This window comes from Tauraco erythrolophus, chromosome 5 (assembly GCF_009769465.1).
Source record: "Tauraco erythrolophus isolate bTauEry1 chromosome 5, bTauEry1.pri, whole genome shotgun sequence".
In the NCBI taxonomy this organism is placed as follows: domain Eukaryota; kingdom Metazoa; phylum Chordata; class Aves; order Musophagiformes; family Musophagidae; genus Tauraco; species Tauraco erythrolophus.
This window is the reverse complement of record NC_141469.1, coordinates 79,956,193-79,976,074: the sequence shown is the minus strand read 5'-3', so window position 1 is coordinate 79,976,074 and position 19,882 is coordinate 79,956,193. Positions and strand designations below refer to the sequence as shown.

General features: G+C 39.0%; 1 protein-coding gene across 3 annotated transcripts in view; it reads right to left on the bottom strand.

Annotated features, from left to right (window-relative positions):
• TBCK (TBC1 domain containing kinase) overlaps positions 1-19,882 on the bottom strand; it is a 107,518-nt gene that overhangs the window by 9,113 nt on the left and 78,523 nt on the right. For 2 of the 3 annotated variants that reach the window (XM_086611873.1, XM_086611874.1), the window contains exons 24-25: positions 10,034-10,209; positions 4,298-4,457 (exon numbers count right to left, since the gene is read on the bottom strand). In XM_086611873.1, coding sequence (XP_086467999.1) covers positions 4,298-4,457; positions 10,034-10,209 — 336 coding nt within the window. Of the gene's footprint in view, positions 1-4,297; positions 4,482-10,033; positions 10,210-19,882 lie in introns of those variants that run through there. The other variant, XM_086611877.1, reaches the window with a different exon arrangement.

Sequence of the window (19,882 nt, the reverse complement as noted above, 5' to 3'; positions counted from 1 at the left end):
AAATTAGGTTGCTGGAGCATGATTTAATATCAGGTCAGGTATTTCTCCCGTTCTAATTTCAGTCAACATTGTGGTAATACAGACAAAAAGTTAGAAACAGAAACAGATAATGGCTTCACACCTCAAAGTTGATTGAAGGAGTAGAGATGAAGAAGTAACGTCACCCTTCCAAAAAAAGACCCAAACCAATCCCCTTCCTACATATGCATAACTATGATCCACTTTTGCACTTGCTGTATCTCAGACTTTGAAAGCAAGAAAAATCAGGAGACATGCTGTTTGTCATGCACCAAAATGAGAAGCTGCAGTTGAGCACTTGTTTCCTGTTTAACTATTACACTCCCAGCTGCACTGATCTCTTGCCCATACTGGAATTTAAAAGGTACTTATCTATCAATGGATGTGGGAAAGGGGAATTTAATTCACTTAAGAGATGCTGCCACTTCACACATTTAAAAGTTAAAAATCAAAACAGAATCTGGTTTATCAACTCCAGCATGCCTTTTATTGAGATGTTTCCCGCTGCTTTCAAACAAGTATCTGCTCTGTTAATGAGCGCCCAGAATTTCCTAGAAGAAAGGCTGGCACAAAGTGAGAACCAGCCTAAAGGAAGGAACATTCTGCAGAGAAGAAGCGTGAGCCAGGCACCACCACACAATCACAGAATCACAGAATGTCAGGGATTGGAAGGGACCTCAAAGGATCATCTAGTCCAATCCCCCTGCCTGAGCAGGACCACCTAGATCAGATCACACAAGAACACGTCCAGGCGGGTTTTGAACATCTCCAGAGAAGGAGACTTCACAACCTCTCTGGGCAGCCTGTTCCAGTGTTCTGGTACCCTTACTGGGAAGAAGTTCTGCCTCATGTTTAAGTGGAACCTCCTATGTTCCAGCTTATATCCATTTCCCCTTGTCCTATCATTGGATGCCAGTGAGAAGAGCCTGGCTCCATCCTCATGACAGTCACCCTTTCCATATTTATAAACATTAATGAGGTCCCCCCTCAGTCTCCTCTTCTCCAAGCTACAGAGACCCAGCTCCCTCAGCCTTTCCTCATAAGGGAGATGCTCGACACCCTTCATCATCTTTGTGGCCCTGTGCTGGACTCTCTCAAGCAGTTCCCTGTTCTTCTTGAACTGAGGGGCCCAGAACTGGACACAATATTCCAGATTGGCCTCACCAGGGCAGAGTAGAGGGGGAGGAGAACCTCTCTCGACCTACTAACCACCCCCCTTGCACACGATGCCCAGTGCAAGCTCCCCTTCACCATACCATTATGCCGCTAATGGCACATTCTGGACGGCTCTTGTACATCAGCCAACCTATTCATTTAACATTTAGGGTGAGTGAATTTAACGGCTTAACAAGCAGGATTACCCTGTTTTATTTCTGTCCTAAGGAAGTGTTCAACCGGAGCCAGAGCTATACTGAAGTCTGCGGTGCGGCTCACTTCCTTTGCCTCCTGCTGGAACCAGTGCTGTGGTGAAGTTTTCAGTTTTCCCTCTCGCCTATCAAGTTCTAGACAGCATTTTCATTCCAATTCAAATGTTTTATTATCTGGCACCAAATCAAATACAAAAGACAGAAACAGAAAAGAAGCGTAAAAAGGGAAAAAAACTGTTTCTACATATCTGTTCCTACTCTGTTCATGTATGCTCAACTTTGCTTTTTTTTTTTTAATTTATTCAAATGATGCCAAGTAGGCTACTAATTCGAAACACCATTGAAAGATCCAATCTTCTAATTACAAATAGCCCCATAAATAATCAGTGTTTTTTCACACTTACTCCCGCTTCTCTCCTGCAAACATCTAACACTGCCAATCTCCATATTTTTAATGGAGTAAATACCAGTGAAAGCTTCTGAAAAATTCTCCTTTATGGTGGAGGGTATAATTTGTGGCTCATTCCTTTTTAGCTGGAAATACAGAACTGTTTAGAAAAAACACATTTTAAGCTGAACATCTTGTAACATTTCTTTGGACATTTTTTTTTTTCAATTCCATGCATTCACTTGTGCAATTTTTCATGTGATTGGATTACCTAGTAAAATTTAAAAAGTAATAGCTATTCTTGTCAAGCCTCAAGCTACATACTTTTGGAATGGGTAAGTTCATGAATAGTGACAGACAGTTCTATGCAGCCAGGCAGAGTAAAACTGAAATTTGCCTTAAAAAATAATCCACAAAAGAAGAGAGTTCTAAGTTTTATCAACACAGTCAAATTGAGGCTGGCTTTATATGTACTCTAAGGGTGTGATAGAGGTGGTGACTCCCTACCAGTATTTAAGCTCCAATATTTAATTAATCTGTGGTCAAACTGGTCAATCCAGTATTTTGCTGCTGTTTAAAATTCTACGCTCTTTAGTTAGACTTTCAAGAACTCTAAAAGCAAATCATAAGGCATAGCAGAATTTCTCTTTTACGGAAAGCTATAATATTGACAATTCCAGGTAAACCAGGTAAACATTGTTTCAGTTGCAGAAAGTCTGAGTCTGAAGATAAGGCAGTGCCCTCTCAGGCGACTGAAGTACTTGCACTTACTAAGCACACTGAAAGTTTTCTCTAGCTGCAGTGCAAAGGAAGCATTCAATTTTCATTTAACAAAACATTTAAAAGCCAAAACAAATCTAAGTTTGCCTAAGAAGTGCCACTACCTTACAGGAGAAAATTGTATCTTCTTAGCTATGGTGTAACCTACAACCCACACTGTAAAGCCCCTGTCTTTTCTTTCCTTCAGACACTTGTTTCAGGTTGTTCCTTCATTCTATTTTAGACAGAATACTTACAGTGTTCCTTTGTTTCAGACAAAACATTTCTGACTGGTCCTGGGAAACAACTGCCAGAAAATTGGCAGACTTCGTAGCATGTGGGATATCTCCCATAAAGACACTTATTAGTGAATACCAAAGCACTTTTTCCTCTTCCTATTCCTTACAACGGTAGTGAATGGTTAGGGCTCTTACTGAGATAAGTTAGGATGTTCAGTGATTTAAAATGTAATTGTTGAAAGAAGCTGCATAACCCACCATCAAACGTGTAAAGTGCCATTTAAATAATCTCCATGTGGCTCTTAGCATTTTATGCATTTTGCACTTGATCCTTTGAGGAGGGGGATTTATGCATTCAGCATTTAGTGAGCTATTGTCATTATTCAAGCTGATTGATTACAGTTTGAAATATTTATCACGGACTTACCCAGATCTTGTGCACTAACCTAGATACTCACTGACTGAAACTATTTGAGATATGCTGTACAGCCTCTTTTACGGCTTCTCTGTTACTATTTAAGAGACATGATACACATCACAAGTTAATTTTCTAAATGATGAAAGAGATGTTAATGAAAGGGGTTTCTCGCGCTACTTACAACTCCCCATATGTATAAGAAACTCCAACATTTGTTGTGCTGATGGTTCTGCTGTCCATCACATGGAGACCTTTTAACAGTCCACAGCCCTCCTTGTCATATCAGGGTTACAGTTCATGCCCTATGAGTAAATAGGCTTAGGAAACTGTAGTGAACTAAAGGTATACCACACCCAAGAGCATGTCTTTTTTTTAAAAAAAAAAAAAAAAAAAAAGAAAAACATAACTTTCCTTCACCTGAGAGGAATAATGGCAAAAGAAAGACTTCTACTTGTTATTCTGTTTGTTCACAACAGCACCAAATATTAAGGTATAAAAAGGAATAGGCAGGTTTGAATATTGTCCCTGTGTAGTTAAAGGCTCTGACAATAAAAGTATCATACCAAAGTTACCATTCTCTATAGGAACCGTTCTCCTCTTCATTGAGCACAACTGCATGAGCCAAATGATTCTAAAAAACTAATCGATACATTGGTTTTTTATTAGCAGGAATATGAATTATATCTTATTTCCTTTGGGCTTCGTAACATACCTGCCCTCATCGTACTTACCTTGTGTGTGCTTCCTAAGACCACGGAATGTAAACACAAGTCGGTTTCGAAAACGAGATCTTACTAGTGGATGGATATTAGAAGTGCTGATGTCACTTCTATAACATGCCAAAATCAAGATTTTAAAGCTGAAAAAAGTAACTTTAAATAATTTCAGTTCAAAACATCAACTTTCTCAGCTGTTGATCACTTGAAGAGAAATATGTATTTGTCTAGAAGCAGAAAGTAACAACAAAAAAATCCCCTCAAATCCGGTCCTCATACCCACAGTTACTAATCTGAATTATTCAGAATCTAGCATATATTTACTACTGTTTGTATTCATGCCATTGATACACGTCTAAGTATAAACATGCATGTTATAGCAACATACTTACAGCAGCTGTGTTCTTCACTGCGTTTCCTACAATCACCACAACTCTTCCTTTAAAGCTCTGGAGTGTGGCAGTTGCTGGGCACTGGACGAGATCCCCTTCTGCAGTAAATGCTGATGCAAATGGGACATTGATGCTGCCAGAAATGTGGCCACGGTTAAAGCTGAGGAAGATCAGTTAAGGACATCTGAAAGGCAGAGAAGTCTGTGGTACATACAGGGCTGTAGGATGAACCTGCTTTCAACAGTGTCGGTCTTTTGTGCTTGCGTATTCTGACAAACCTCATTTACTATTTACTCACACGGAGAAAACAACTTCTGACACTACATCGAAAAAAAGGACAGAATGAAGAGTCGTTTGTTTCATAAAGGACATAGCACAGCACTACAGAAACTGATCTGCTGAACGAAACGTGGTGCTAAGTACCAAATATCTACAGTATACATATTTTAGTGGGTTTTACTTCAAATCAGCTCTAGTCTGATAACAGGAGCCAAATACCAACAAGGAGCTGGAGCACCTCTTCCAAAGGAGTGTTATGCAAAAGGAATGAAGTACTTACAATGAGAACCAAATCTAAATAGGGATTATTGGAAAGTTTCCTTAAATCTCCTGTCAATCCCTCCAAGCCCCTGCAATTTTGATCCAAACTGAAATTCTAATGTACATGCACTTAGATTCCCAGATGAGCATCAAGTATACTGCCTCAGTCCCACTAACAGCAAGTGTGTATTGGGTATTGAAAAGCAAACAATATAAGAGTGCCAGCAGCTCTCAGATATAGTTACTTGTGCTTCACTTTCAAAGGATGATGATTCAATGAGATTTTATGAACAAATATTGAATGTGAAAGTCTCTTCAATAAAAATGAAGTTGGACCACTACTACCTAGCTTTTTTATGAACTTGAAAATGTGCCATGACCTTGACAAACCTCTGAATTACTTTCATAGATTGTACACACATGCCTGGAACACTCCTCTTCCTCAATAATAAACAAGAACAGCTTTGAAGAGATGTGAAACAGCAAAGTTCTGCAAAAATATACACAATGTCAAATATCCAGATTAGTCACTCTTTACTACTGTGCTTGCAGAGAGCTAGTTTAATTTATGACCAAATCCCAGAATCTTTTTTAATAAAGGAGCTGCCTTAAATGGAGGTAAGATTTAATTGACTTAGGTTAATATTAGCATTCATTTCTCGTGATTTATGTAACAGTTTCAGCTTTCTGATCATCATTTCATAGATTTCACAGATTTCTAGGTTGGAAAAGACCTTAGAGATCATCCAGTCCAACCGTCCCTAATCCCCCATTAAACCATATCCCTAAGTAGTTCATCCACCCTTTTCTTAAACACATCCAGGGATGGGGACTCAACCACCTCCCTGGGCAGCCTATTACAGTGGCTGACAACCCTTTCAGAGAAGAAATACTTTCTAACATCCAACCTGAATCTCCCCTGACTAAGCTTATACCCATTCCCTCTTGTTCTATCACCCATCACTAATGTAAAGAGCCCTTCCCCCACCTCCCCACCATCCCTTCTCAAGTATTTGTAGGCTGTAATTAGGTCTCCCCTCAGCCTCCTCTTCTCCAGGCTAAACAGCCCCAACTTCCTCAGCCGCTCCTCATAAGTTTATTTCCCAGCCCCATGACCAGTTTAGTCGCCCTTCTTTGGACTCGCTCCAGGAGCTCAATATCTCTCTTAAAGCGAGGGGCCCAAAACTGGACACAATATTCCAGGTGTGGCCTCACCAGTGCCGAGTACAGGGGCAGGATCACTGCCCTATTCCTGCTGGTTACACAATTCTTGATACACGCCAGTATCCCATTGGCCTTTTTGGCCACCTGGGCACACTGCTGGCTCATATCAAGCCGATAGTCAACCAAGACCCCCAGGTCCTTCTCCGCCAGGCAGCTCTCCAGCCACTCTTCCCCGAGCCTATAGCGATGCTTGGGGTTTTTGTACCCCAAGTGAAGGACTCTGCACTTGGCCTTATTAAAGCTCATGCCATTGTTACAGTGTAGGAAAAACATAGCTATATGAAAACATTTGAAAGAACAGAAGATGATAATATACCATTCATTAATGTTGTCAGTTTGTTTCTATTTTGAAGGGGAAAACTACGACGCCCCTCTTTCACTAATCTGTGGCAATTCCCTTTCCCCAAGCCCATTTATAACCACATCACTCTCATTGCTACGAACCAGGGTAAAAGTTCCGAAACGATCATCATTTAGACATAAAAAGACTCTGGTCAGATTTAGTTGCTCTCACTCATGCCACTGAGTATGCTTAACTGCTTAGAGAAATGTGACCTAGTATTTAAAAAATAAATACATTTGATATCATTAGTACTAAACTTGACAGACCCAAACTATATTTGCTGTCATTCACATTCTCCCTAGTCTTATGTGACCATCTTAATTGTCTTAGTACTGGAATGCTTAACAAAAAGGCCAAGATTTTGCGCTACAGACTGAGAGACCACAAGCACGCAGCTATAACTTTCCCAACAGGAGCGGAAGGATGCCAGGATTTCTGCTAACATGCTTAATGAAATGAGCCCTAAACGAATCGCTGGCCAACAGAGACGCTACTTTGAGTATATTACCTTTTCATTAGAAAGTCTTCTGTTACAAAGCTGTCTACTGGGGAAAAGGGTTAGTAGCACTTGGCCTTGCAACATGAGCTTCACCACGTAACAATGCCTTAGCTTTCAAGTGCATCCTAGTATGAAATATGAAGCATGTTTGATACTTGTTCAAAGTCCTCTCACGCTTTTTTTTTGAAATCACACTGAAAACAAAGTGAGAGTGAAGTTGAGCATGACAGGCATGGACGACGAGGAAGATGTGACAAACACAAAGACTGTTTCCCTACTGCAAGAGTGAACAGGACACTGAACACAGTAGTCCTATGGTTTCCCATGTATATTCAGAGCTGCTGACAGTTTCATAGCTTTCTATATACCATATGTTTTCTTCTACAACTGACATGCAAACTAACTCACTCAAGGGGTCATTTTACTACCTACCAGGCTGCCTTTTTAATCATGACATTCTCTAACTCCTAATACCAGATGAGTATATTAGGATTTAAGTCCACCCATTATTTAAAGGACAGGACACTTAGTCTGCTGTAAACTTCAACCAGACCAAACCAGCAGTAGCAGTGATCACAGTGCACTGTTCAAGATATGGAGATTTTCTCTCTCCACTGTGCCTCCTCATTCAAGAAATATAAATGGAAAGTCTGAATAAAATTTTGTAACATGAAAGACAGCCTCCTAAACCCACTTACTTCATAGTAGTCAAATGATTTTAAAATAACTGAAATTTTGAATCCCCTCTGCTAGAGTAGAATAGGATTAATATGACAATAGACTAGAACCTATTGTCAAGCTATTACGAAAGCTATAGGAACATGTGAGCAAACATCTTGCCTTTGACACTGATTATAATATTTATAAATCCATTACTTTACACAGATAATGGCCTTTCAGCACAAGGATTGTAGCCTAGGCATTTTGAATTACTTGCTTTCCTTCTGCATTCTCCTTGATGATTTCTAGGAAGTAGCTTAAATAATTAATAACAGAATGATGCATGTAGAAATGGAAACCTTATTTAACTCCACAGTATGCAGTAACTTTCTATGCAGTAACAATAACCTTTTATAGTTTTTAATTCCAAGGACTTCTCTTTTAAACTGGAGTCTAAAAAGTATTATCTCTTGATGAAGAAATTATCTCTTGATGAAGAAATTATCTCTTGATGAAAAAATTATCTCTCAGAAAATAGCCTGCATTTTTACTGTTTCCTGAATAAAGAGGACCACACTTTCAACAATCTAGATCCAGGAGTAAAGAATCACAGAATCATAGAATGGCACAGGCTGGAAGGGATCTTAGAGATCATCTAATCCAACCTCCCTGTCATGGGCAGGGACGCCTCTCAACTAGATCAGGCTACTCAAGGCTCCGTTCAACCTGGCCTTGAACACCTCCAGGGAAGGGGCATCCACAACTTCTCTGGGCAATTTATTCCAAAGTCTTACCACCCTCGTACTGAAGAATTTCTTCCTAAGATCTAATCTAAATCTGTTCTCCTTGAAGACGCCGCTGGAGTCCAGAAAATAAAACATCAAAATACTTAGACACATGAATCTCTACCTAATTGGAATTCTTAACCAATGCATGAAATTAATACATGCAAGCAAAAAAAAATTTTTTTTTTAATGTTCCTTTGACCATTCCGTTTTATCTACACGGTAGATCACATTACCCGTTTAAGTTTGGCATACAATAAAACTATAATTTCTTTAAAATAACAGTTTTAATTTAGAACAGTCCAATTATACTATTCTGTAGTATTTATTTTTCCACTTTGCCACAAATATTGCTAAATATTTAATAGAGAAAAATAGTGGCTGGGCTTTTCTGCATATACCATTACCTTTACAGTGGTATTTTAACAAACTAGATAAAAAAATGAGGTTGAAAACATTTATTTAAATTTTTACTACACATTTTAGCCCAAATATTGGCCATTCACTTCATTGGCTAGAATTTACACTTTGCCCATATGCATGCAGTGTGTTAGCAGCATTTGTTAGACTCTGGAAGATTTTTTCTAATAGCAAAGATTTTTGGACCCCGGTGAATCTGTCATTGGAGATCTTTAAGAACAAGCCAGACATATGTAAAAGGAATGTTCCTCCTTTCTCAAAGTAAAACGTGGACTGAAAGTCATGATTCTTTTGTTGTTTTTCTATTGTTTGTCCATTGAGAATTATAGCTTGTGATATAGCAAGCTAAGAGTTCATCTACCTCAAAAACAACTATCTACATCACCTTTGCTATTATGAAAGGAGCAATACTTAAATGATCATAGAATCAAATGTATCATAGAATGAATGATACAAAGAATGATACAAAGCAACAATAAGTATATTCCTAAATACTAGGTATAATGTCAAGAGTTACCTTTAATAAAATCTTATCATTATTCCCACTTTCAGATGGATGTTGACAAAGATTTGTATTCCTGGCAAAGCACATCTGTGAGATGAACTTTTCTTTCCAAAACCCAAACAAACCCAGCCCCATAACTACACTACTTCAGAAAAAAAAAAAAACAACTCCATACATAAATAAATATGTATTTGAAAAAGAACAAATGAGTAAGGTCTAAACATAGCTTCAAGATATCTTTAAGACTTTTCTGATTATGAGGTAGCTAGAGGACATAAGCCAGGGCAGCCATACGGCTGCATTACCTGACAGTAGCAAGAAGGTACTCAATAGGAATTGATTTTCCACTGAGGGATTAGCAAAACACACAAGCTATCAACTCTCCATTTCCCTTCCATTTAATTGGAAAGCTTCAATATCCTTCCAAAATACTGGTTGTATTAAATGAGGAAGGTCTGCTTACAACATCTGTCATAAGAAAATGTAGCATTAAAGCACTCATGCTACTGGTACAAAGTTGTTTCACTAGACTCACTGCTTAAAATAAAAAGACAAAAATACTTTTGTCCTCTTCTCTGCAAACCAGGCCTCTCCATGACAAAAAAAAAAAAAAAAAAATCTTCCTTTGGTCCTCCCACTGTACCTCCACCACATCCCTTTCCATCATTTACCATTCTAACATCTCATTGCCTGCAGACAATGAGGAAGCAATTGATACAAGCATGATCTGGCTAGGCTGGCACTCAGGTTTGAAGGATACTCTTCGCTGTTACGAATGTCCACCACCAGCAGCTTTGGCTTGCTAGACTTTGTTTTCTTTACAGGTGTTTTGGAATGACTAGGTCCTGTCAACTCACACAAATCAATCAGATCCTCTGCTGAAATTCGTGGTGATACCTCTGCCTTCAGGTCATCCAACTTGATGGAATCCCTAGACTTTAAAAAAAGAAAATAATATTAAGAGGTGATAGAATTAGAGACATGGTCTTCTTTGAAACTTCTACTTATTCGACAACCTCAAAGTGTAACAACTCAGACAGAAACATATCTTTTCCTTATAACGCTGAACTAGTCCGAGTTAAACTATCCAAACAGAAAAGCTCCAGAGCAGCTTATTTTCATTATGCTTGAATCCAGCAGATACAGAGTTAACAGGTTGGTTAGATATGCAAAAAACCCCCACCATTATGGAATTCTGCTTACTCCAAGAGTTATGTACACCAAAGATACACTTATGGAGTTTAGTCATCTTATAACAGAATTGGTTTGTCTTGTGCAACCATTGTGCTCTGGTTGAGCAGGAGGCCAAACAGAGGCAAAAGTTGTTTATAACTAAGTCCACAGCTGTTTCTAGTGAGTTTTTCTGGCTTGTCAGGAGACAGGAACAAACAGAATAACTAGGATTCATTACAGGGAGAATATTCTGAAAGATCTTCAGACTGTTTTGGTGTCTTATTATTGAGGAGGAAGACCTATATTAATGACATAGCCAATAATTTCATCATAAAGATTTGCTTGTGCGCTCTGCAGTTGTTCAGAACATGAGCACAGGCATACAGAGATGGACTACAGAAAAATGAAAAGAAAGAACTAATAGAATATTATTTTCTATTACCTTTGAGAAAGACTCTATACAGTGCAATAGAGTTTTTCCTAAGAGCATCACAGTAGCAAATTTTCTGCTTTGAAAAATTATTCCATTTCTGTCATCTTGTTTTAGATTGCGGTGATCACACTGATTTAAGACACTATGTGCTTATAGTCCATGAAAAAGATTCAAGAGGAGTAACACACTGAAGGAAATGGAGGCAATTAGGATTAGCCCAGCTGACTGTTGTTAGCTCTAGCTTTTGTTTTGGTTTCTAAACATACTAGTTTCTCATTTACTCCGAGGACTATTCCAAGTTTAGAGAACAAGCTAGAGAGAACAGAGAAGCACGCATATTTTCCTCAGTTATGTCCCAGAAAAAAAGGCTTCTTAGTCCTTCTGCAATTAGAAATACCTTCACTGTAAAGCAAGTTATCAAAAAGCACTCAGTTAGAAACAAAATCAGCAATTGTACTTCAGAGAAAATATTAGCCCACCAAACTGCCTTTTCCATGGTATATGATAGTATTCAAAAAAAAGAACCTATAAATTGTTAGTCTCAGCACATAATTTCCTCCCAAGTTCAGAATAATAAGAGGCTATGATGCTTTATAATCTGAAAAATGCCTTATTTTCTGGATAACTTATTATTTGTTTCAACAGAATAGTCAGTACTCATGGGACAACTGTTTCCAGAAAAATAACAGTGTGACAGGAGACACTGCCAACTTCCAGTTGCTGTCTAAAGCCACCTCCCAGGTGAGTAGCTGGATTTCCCCAAGAGAAGTCCAAGGAAATGAATTGCACTGAAGGGGAGGAGGAGAAGGAGGAAGAACAAAGTCAAATTCTCACAAACTTCAGCCTTGGCAAACGAGTGCAGCAGTCCATGTCTAGGGGATTCTCAGCAGACACAAGTTTGCAATATCCAAGAAAGGCAGTCACACAGAAAGAGGAGTGATAACACGTTTGGCCAAGGCAGCTTAATTTGCCTGATGACTGAAACTGCACTATGCCAGTGCAGCTGGCTGAGATGATCTGAATTGAATCTTCTGGAGAAACATTTACGTTTTGATGGACTCTAATTATACAACCGCTTCCTACTTTTATTTATACATTTCTTGTCTAATTCAGCAAGAATAAAAACTTAAGAGGAAAGCATGAAGTCTACAGCAGAAAACAAACCAGTCAAAACTTACCTTTACTGATAGAATCATAGAATTACAAAATGGTTTGGGCTGGAAGGGACCTCAAAGATCATCCAGTTCCAACCCCCCTGCCATAGACGGGGAAACCCTCCACTACACCAGGCTGCCCAAAGCCTCATCCAACCTGGCCTTGAACACTTCCAGGCATGGGGCAGCCACAGCTTCTCTGGGCAACCTGTTCCAACGTCTCACCACCCTCAGAGTGAAGAATTTCTTCCTTAGATCTAATCTAAATCTGCCCTCTCTCAATTTAAAGCCATTGTCCCTTGTCCTGTCACTACACGCCCTTGTAAAAAGTCCCTCTCCAGGGAAGGCTGCAATAAGATCACCCCGGAGCCTTCTCTTCTCCAGGCTGAACCACCCCAACTCTCTCAGCCTGTCATACAAAAACATTTTCTCCTTATCTAAAAGTATAAGGAGTGCTCCACAGATAGACATTATCTGTCCTGTGAATAGGTTTTAATAACCAGGATAAGCATTTTTTTTTTCCCGCCTCTATCAGAGGTACACACAGGACAATTAAAAAAACCATCCAGGATAACCACTAGGAAGCTTAAGTCCAAATAGCATATCACATATTTGAGATGCTTGTTTCTTCCTTTCAATTATCCTTCTGCTGTGATCTGTTTACTCTTTTCCAAGGCAGATATAGTACATAATGTCTAAAACCTCACCCTTAGTCTTTCCTAAAACAGGTAAAAGCTCTACTTTAAGCACAGTGCCAGACAGTAGTTAAAAGTCCAGTTACACACATGTGTAGCACTCCAAAGTTTAGTCAATATACTCACGGTTTTACAGGTAGTGTAAGGAATTGTATATTGACTACAGCACTGAAATTGAGAACTGTGTTCGTATACAGAGATGAACTGCCTGTCATTACTCAGAAAAGGTAAGAATTATCAGAAAGATATACACACATTTTCAAACACACACGTACATGCAAGTCTATGCATGTTAGGACACTGAGCTTACTACTTAAGTTGCTTTGCCTGTTTTCCTGCAAAGAAAAGAGACTTATTTTAGCATATCCTAACTTCAAGCATGAATCTTGCTTTAGACCAGTCAGCTGTAGGAAGTTGTTTATCGGGGAGGACTGCTTCATCAGCGGGCTGGTAATAGGAGAGTACTTCAGCTGAAGTCTGAGGTCTACTTGCCTCCCAGAAGTTTCTCAGACAATATCCTAAATTCTTTACTTTCAAAGTACTTACCCTTCTCACTTCATTAATTTTCAAATAGGCCTGGGAATTGCTAAGCCATATGCATTTATTGCTCTTAATAAGAAGAAATAGGCAATAAGAATTTATTTTTTTTTTAATATTAGGAATTAAAGCTGCTTAAGCATTCTTAAATTAGAAGTCAAGCTTCAGAAAGATTAAAGCACTCCAGAACATGACGCTGGCACAATCATAGCTCCTATCTATTTTTCCATTAGCCTGTAATCTCCTACAGGCATTTCATCTTGGCTATTAAATGAATATATTTGTGGGTTTTTTTGAGAAAATACGTAAGTATCTTTAGTTCTGCTGAATCTGAACTTAACAGTCCTATCTGATAAAAACAGGAGCTATAAAGCAACTTTTCATCCATGGGAAGGACAGCTTTATCTGAGTAGAAGCAGGGTTTCCCCCCTTTTGACTTTGAAGTCGGCAAAACCTATTGCAGCAAATCGAATACAGAAGGAGCTTTGGCCTGAAACTCAGTATCATTAAAATCTGGGGTTCAAGTAAAATAATCTATTCCAAATATGAAAGTCCTTCATAAAGAAACATGTTTCAGAGAAGATGTCATTCCATATTTTTGGAACACAATGTTTTTTTTCTGAAGTCAATGTATGCATGTATACCTAGGAATAAGACGACAAAAGCATTTACAATCATAGAATCATAGAATGGTTTGGCTTGGAAGGGACCTCAAAGATCATCTAGTTCCAACCCCCCTGCCATGGGCAGGGACACCCTCCACTACACCAGGTTGCCCAAAGACTCATCCAACTTGGCCTTGAACACTTCCAGGGACAGGGCATCTACAGCTTCTCTGGGTAACCTGTTCCAGTGCCTCACCACCCTCTGAGTGAAAAATTTCTTCCTTATATCTAATCTAAATCCCCCCTCTTTCAGTTTAAAGCCATTGCCCCTTGTCCTATCACTACACGCCCTTGTAAAAAGTCCCTCTCCAGCTTTCCTGTAGGCCCCCTTTAGGTACTGGAAGGCTGCAATAAGATCAACCCGGAGCCTTCTCTTCTCCAGGCTGAACAGCCCCAACTCTCTCAGCAGAGAGAGAGTCTTCATAGCAGAGGTGTTCCAGCCCTCGGATCATCTTCGTGGCCCTCCTCTGGAATCAGCTTAGAAGATAATGGTTTTAAAAGATTTCTGAAGAACTGATCAGAGAAAGAGACAAAAGCAGGTTCACACAGCAACCACAAACAGATGTAATTCCAAATCAAGGCTCATACTACTTTGTAGCAAAGGCATTGCTGCTTGTGCTTGTTTTTCTTTAAATAACCATAATGGAAGAAAGCGAATGTATTTTTTACAGTGAGTTTCACCTAAATATAATACTCAGTGTCACAGTGCCATCATATAAACTTTGGGATAAATATATTTGTATAGAGTGGCACTATTTTATACCCATTAAAATACAGCAGTCAGATGAAAACAACTGGTAGAAAAAAAATTGAGGGAGAATAAGCAAGACCAACAGGCCACTTCAGGACAGATTTGTAGGCAAAGTGACTGCTATCATGTTTTTATCAAAAAAGCAGTTTTCATGACAGGCAGCTAGTTTTCAGGAAGTATCTGAAAACAAGACCAAATAAGAACACTGGATTTTCGCTGCATCATCTAAAAGGATTTAATGACCGAAACCAATCATTACCAGTGTGTTTGCACTTAGTACTCTCCACACAAATGTTTTTGTTTCTCTCCTCTAGATAATGGCAGTACTTAATCCTCTGGGAACATTGTCCTTTGCCTGTTTATTTTTGGTGGGGTGTTTTTGTTTATTTGTTTTTAAACAAACAGTATGACTCTTATTCCTCCCTTGAATTCTGATAGCCTGATAAGAGAAAAGTCCTGTTCCACCTGAAAAAGAATAATGCTTAAATTCACTGTTACTAACAGGAAGAGACCTATACAGGGACAGAAGTACTCTAATGATCATAACTAAATAAAAAAGAGCATATATCTTGACACACAGGGTCCCTAACACCCCTCTCCTCTTTCTGTCGTATTTTATGATCACATTAGCAAAGGGTCATACAAAAAGGCTTCAATGTTTTTTGATGTTCAGTTAGGACTTATAAACGAGGAGCAGCCAAACTTCCAGATATTTAGGAACTATGTTCTAAAATTTTTCACACACTTGAGAGCCATTGTTCTCTTCACAACCTCTCTAGCAAACTTATTCTTACATTCAGATTCAGTTCTCCCTTGCCATCATATTCTGCTTCTCATCTTTCCAAGTCAAGGTATTCCTGCCTACATTCTCGATCCTCCCTATCTCCCTCTACTTCCTGTTTCTTAAGTTTTCTCCATTTCATTTTGCAAATATACTTTGCAAACTGTACTCTTCCACCCCCTCCACCACCCTGACTCCCCCACAGAGCTCCCTGCTCCAGAAATCACACCTTAAGGAGTACGCAAACAGCAACTTTTAGCAAATTGTCATTCATAAACATCCTCCAAATGGCTTCGTACGCCATTGTAGGCAGCCTACAAGAACCTAAGTGAGCTCTGCTTGATGAAGCAGCTTATTATTAAGGAAACTTCTCTCTCTTTCCTTGGAGTAACCTAATTGAGTGAATAAGCTAAGTCAGCAGAGCAGAAAGACAAGTTATTCCCTGCATGCAGCTAACAGCCATGCTGCAAAGTCTCATTAGTTATTGCCTCTGATATGATAAAACAGGTAAACACTTCTCACCACTGCAGGGAACCACTTTAAAATACAAAGCTGAGCCATAATTCAGTCGTACCTAAAAATACTCACAAGATGCTTTAACAGGAAATAAAACTGGAAGTAAAAGAAGCAGCAAGAATGATCTTACAAGCCTTCCTCCCTTTTCATCAGTGCCTCTTTTTATATCATGATAGATGCTCTCTCCTTGACAAGAAATTGTCTTACTTTGCTTTGAGAAAAAAATATTACAGAATCTTAAGAATACAAACTGTCAGAGATTCCCTCACTCTCTTTAAAAGCAAAACCAATAGGAATTTAATTTCACGTCTCAATGCAAACTGCAACTGGAAGAGGAATTTCCTTTCCCTCACAATGTGATCACATATGTCACATTGTCAGAGACCTTGGATTTAGACAATCCATCTTTTTTCAGAATTTGACTGTAGCTGCTATTTATCCATAATTCCTGTTTTCTGAACTGGCATTAAAGATGGCAGCACAGCTCTGGGACATTTTCAGTTATCTACCACTATGAAGTCTGCCAAAGGGCAAAATATACGGTTAAAGCTCTACCTTAACTGGTGACCATTAAGAGGAGTGCTGAATTTGAATAATTGTCAAAAAGTTTGGAAAATATAGTTAGTCAGACAGTTACCCTGTAAGCACTTTTCACATCGATCTCCTTGGATTTCTGTACCACTCTGCCCAAGCTTTGGTGAAATACACATGTCATCATTTTAGCATAAACAGAAATATTTATGCCCATCAACCTAAAAAGTGTTTTCACACTTGCAGGATGGGCTCAGTGACTAACTTTTGCTGCAGGTTCAACTTTGCAATCAGTATGCATTCTTTCTTCTAGTTATGCTGTCACACATATTTGAAAATCAGATCTTCCACTGGTAACAACAGCAGATGAGAAAATATATATACATAGCTGCAACAATTTTACTAGTAGTGTGTCAACATCATCTTGATCTCACATAGGTCACCAGCCAATTTGCACTAGGCTATCAGCTGCAAGAATGCAGCAACAGCACCAGGCAAGACAGCCACATTCAGGAAATGAATTTTCATCTTCTCACTGCACTTCCTAATAAAGTTAGGTCATAACGACACCGCACCATGACTGAATTGAGAAAATGCACAGCACTTAAACTGGCCCGAGGTGCATTAAGAGAGGGATGTGATGGAAGCTAAGGTGTGCTCCTATAGAAATCTATACAGAGAAAAAGAATGCGGTAGGACAGAGGATTGGGGAATAGAGAAAAAAAAACCTCAGGCTTTTGACAGAAATAAATATCGCTGACATACACCACCTCCCCATGTCAGGAAAATTCATTTTTATTACATTTTCTCAATAGCATTGTTACACAGCACTGTGCTCTAAGACGTAACTTTCACTGTAGCAATGTAAGGCATACACAGGAGTTAGTACCTGTTGGAATCAGAGTTGCTATGAGTGGTAGGAGGCAGCTATGTCCATGCACCTGAGCATATTTGTGTGTGAGATAAACTACTAAGATCCTTGAGTTTACTTCTCCTCCAAAACCTGGCTTCAAAAATTTCTCCCAAACTCGATTGCCTTGCAATGCTACAAGCACACACATAAAAAAAAAGTAGTATCAAGTAGACCATTTCTCTCTGCAGCATATAATGGTGCTTACCAAGAGCTGAAAAACACATTAAGCTTTTTAGTTCCGTGCTACTCCTAAAGTATATTTTTAGCACACTCAGTGGGTTTTTCTGAGTGTTACTTCTCTCCTAAAATAAATTCACATACACACTGCACTGCTTTTTCATTTTCCTGTTTTTAGACGCAGGCCGCTATTCTTGTGATAAACTATGGATGATTTAACAAAGTATGAAATAAAGCTGTCACCCAGAAAACCACACCAAGTATTTATACCGGTTGCCAAAAAGACTTACTTCCACTATAGTCCTCCCTCTGAAAGAGGGCCAGAATCAGTGCTAAAACTTGTGAAAAGAATAACAACTGTGTCTCCAGCCAGCCAGCTTGCAATTCAGGACCACTACAGCCTGAAATCTTGCTCTCCTTAGGAGCTCCTGAGCTGATCTCCTTATGCATTCCTCAGGGGATAATTCTATAGCACCTCTCACAAAATGTTAACTTTACATCATATTGTCAGCAACTCAATAAATTATTAGCAGTGAAATTATTAACACACTGAGGTGTGTAACTATTTCCTAACACTCTCCATGCATTGAATGTGTATAAAAATAAGAGGGAGGTGTTTGAAAAATCGCTTACCGCTACTACTCTTCAGTGAGACCAAGAAACGTCTCCTTGATACAACTTAGTTATAACAAAGCTTTGCTCCAGCTGTACTTCTGGAAAGAAACATTTGCACAACACCCAAGTTTTCAACAATGGAACTGTACCGGCTCACGTATCACAGAGATCACCCACCAATAACCAGTGAGGAAAACTGGCATCAGCCAACGCAGATGGAAAAGGCGCGGGTGACAGACACAGGGACACTTTGCAGAGCTCAGGTTCGGGTTGCCAGCTACAGCCCAGTGTTGAGTACGGCTGGGCTGACGTAACGTTGGCCAGGGGGACTTTGGAAATTCTGATCTCCCCCATTTTTCATTTCAATATTCCAGTAAATTACTTTGGCAAGGACTGACCTCAGACTAAGGCACCGGTGCTACCACGTGCATTTCAGGCAGTATCTTCTCACAGAGCTGGCTCGAATCCAAGCTCTTTAACAGCTGTAGCAAACTTCAAGGCACTGTTCTGCTGTGTTTATTACTTTATTACGGGCCAGATTCGTTCTTTATCTCGTAAACAGCTCATTTGTCAATAACATCCACACCTTAAAGGGTGGTGGTGATAGCTGCCATATTTCCTACTCTGCCATATAGTGGCTACTACTTATGATTTTTAAGAATAAATTTATTTTCCCCAGTAATATGGCTAAAGTGAAAAACCTGAAAAATGAAACTCCTAATATTTAATTGATCAAAGGCTATCAAACCCAGAATCTGATTTTAAAGCAATTTCCAAATAAAAAAAAAAAACACCCAACAAAAACCCCACAATAAAAAGAACATTCCCACAAGATGCCGACAGACAGACCTGGCTACGTTTTTTCTTTTTTAAATTAATTTTGCAGGTATAATTACCACTCCCCCCCACCCTCCAGCACATTTGTTAATCAGTCATGGAATCCCAATTGTGGGAGGTCAAAAAGGTCAAATACACCCACCTTACAACTTCAAAGTGGGCATAACCACAAAGGCTTGTGAGGAAGCACTAGATGGACAATCAGTGAATCCAGAGCCTGAGCCTAAGGCTGCAGCAGAGTGTGCTCCGGCTGCTCCGACCGCCCCATTTACATTCACAGCAGACAAACACATCCCAGGGGGACTCGGAAACCAAGTCTGTACAAAATATGTTTACAATCCTTATGTCTAACAAACTATTAAAGTCTTAGCTAAATAATATTTAGATTATTAAACACATATTCCTCTAATTCTGCCTCAGCTAAGAAAAAACAGTGCATTTGTTCCAATGAGTTTACGTTCAATTAGAATAATTGCTATTTATATTACAACTTAAAAAACAACCACAACGTTCATTAGAGACTCTTAAATTAACATTTAACATCAGTTATTTCCTAAGCCAATATATTCCTTGTTTTCTCTACTCTGTTAATTGATTTAACGCCTTAACTTCTATCAGAAAAAGCTCTAAAACACAATAAAATACAATTATATTTTTAAAATGAAGCAGAGTAAAGAAGGTGCTAAAAAAGGCTTCCATCAGCTAATTTAATCTGTGAAACCAAAGCACTGGAAGCAGAGGTTTCCTTACACTCCCCAGTTTTTGGTTGCTGACTGCCTGGCTTATGAGTATCAAAAAAACCTCTGAAAAGCTAACAAATACACAGAGAAA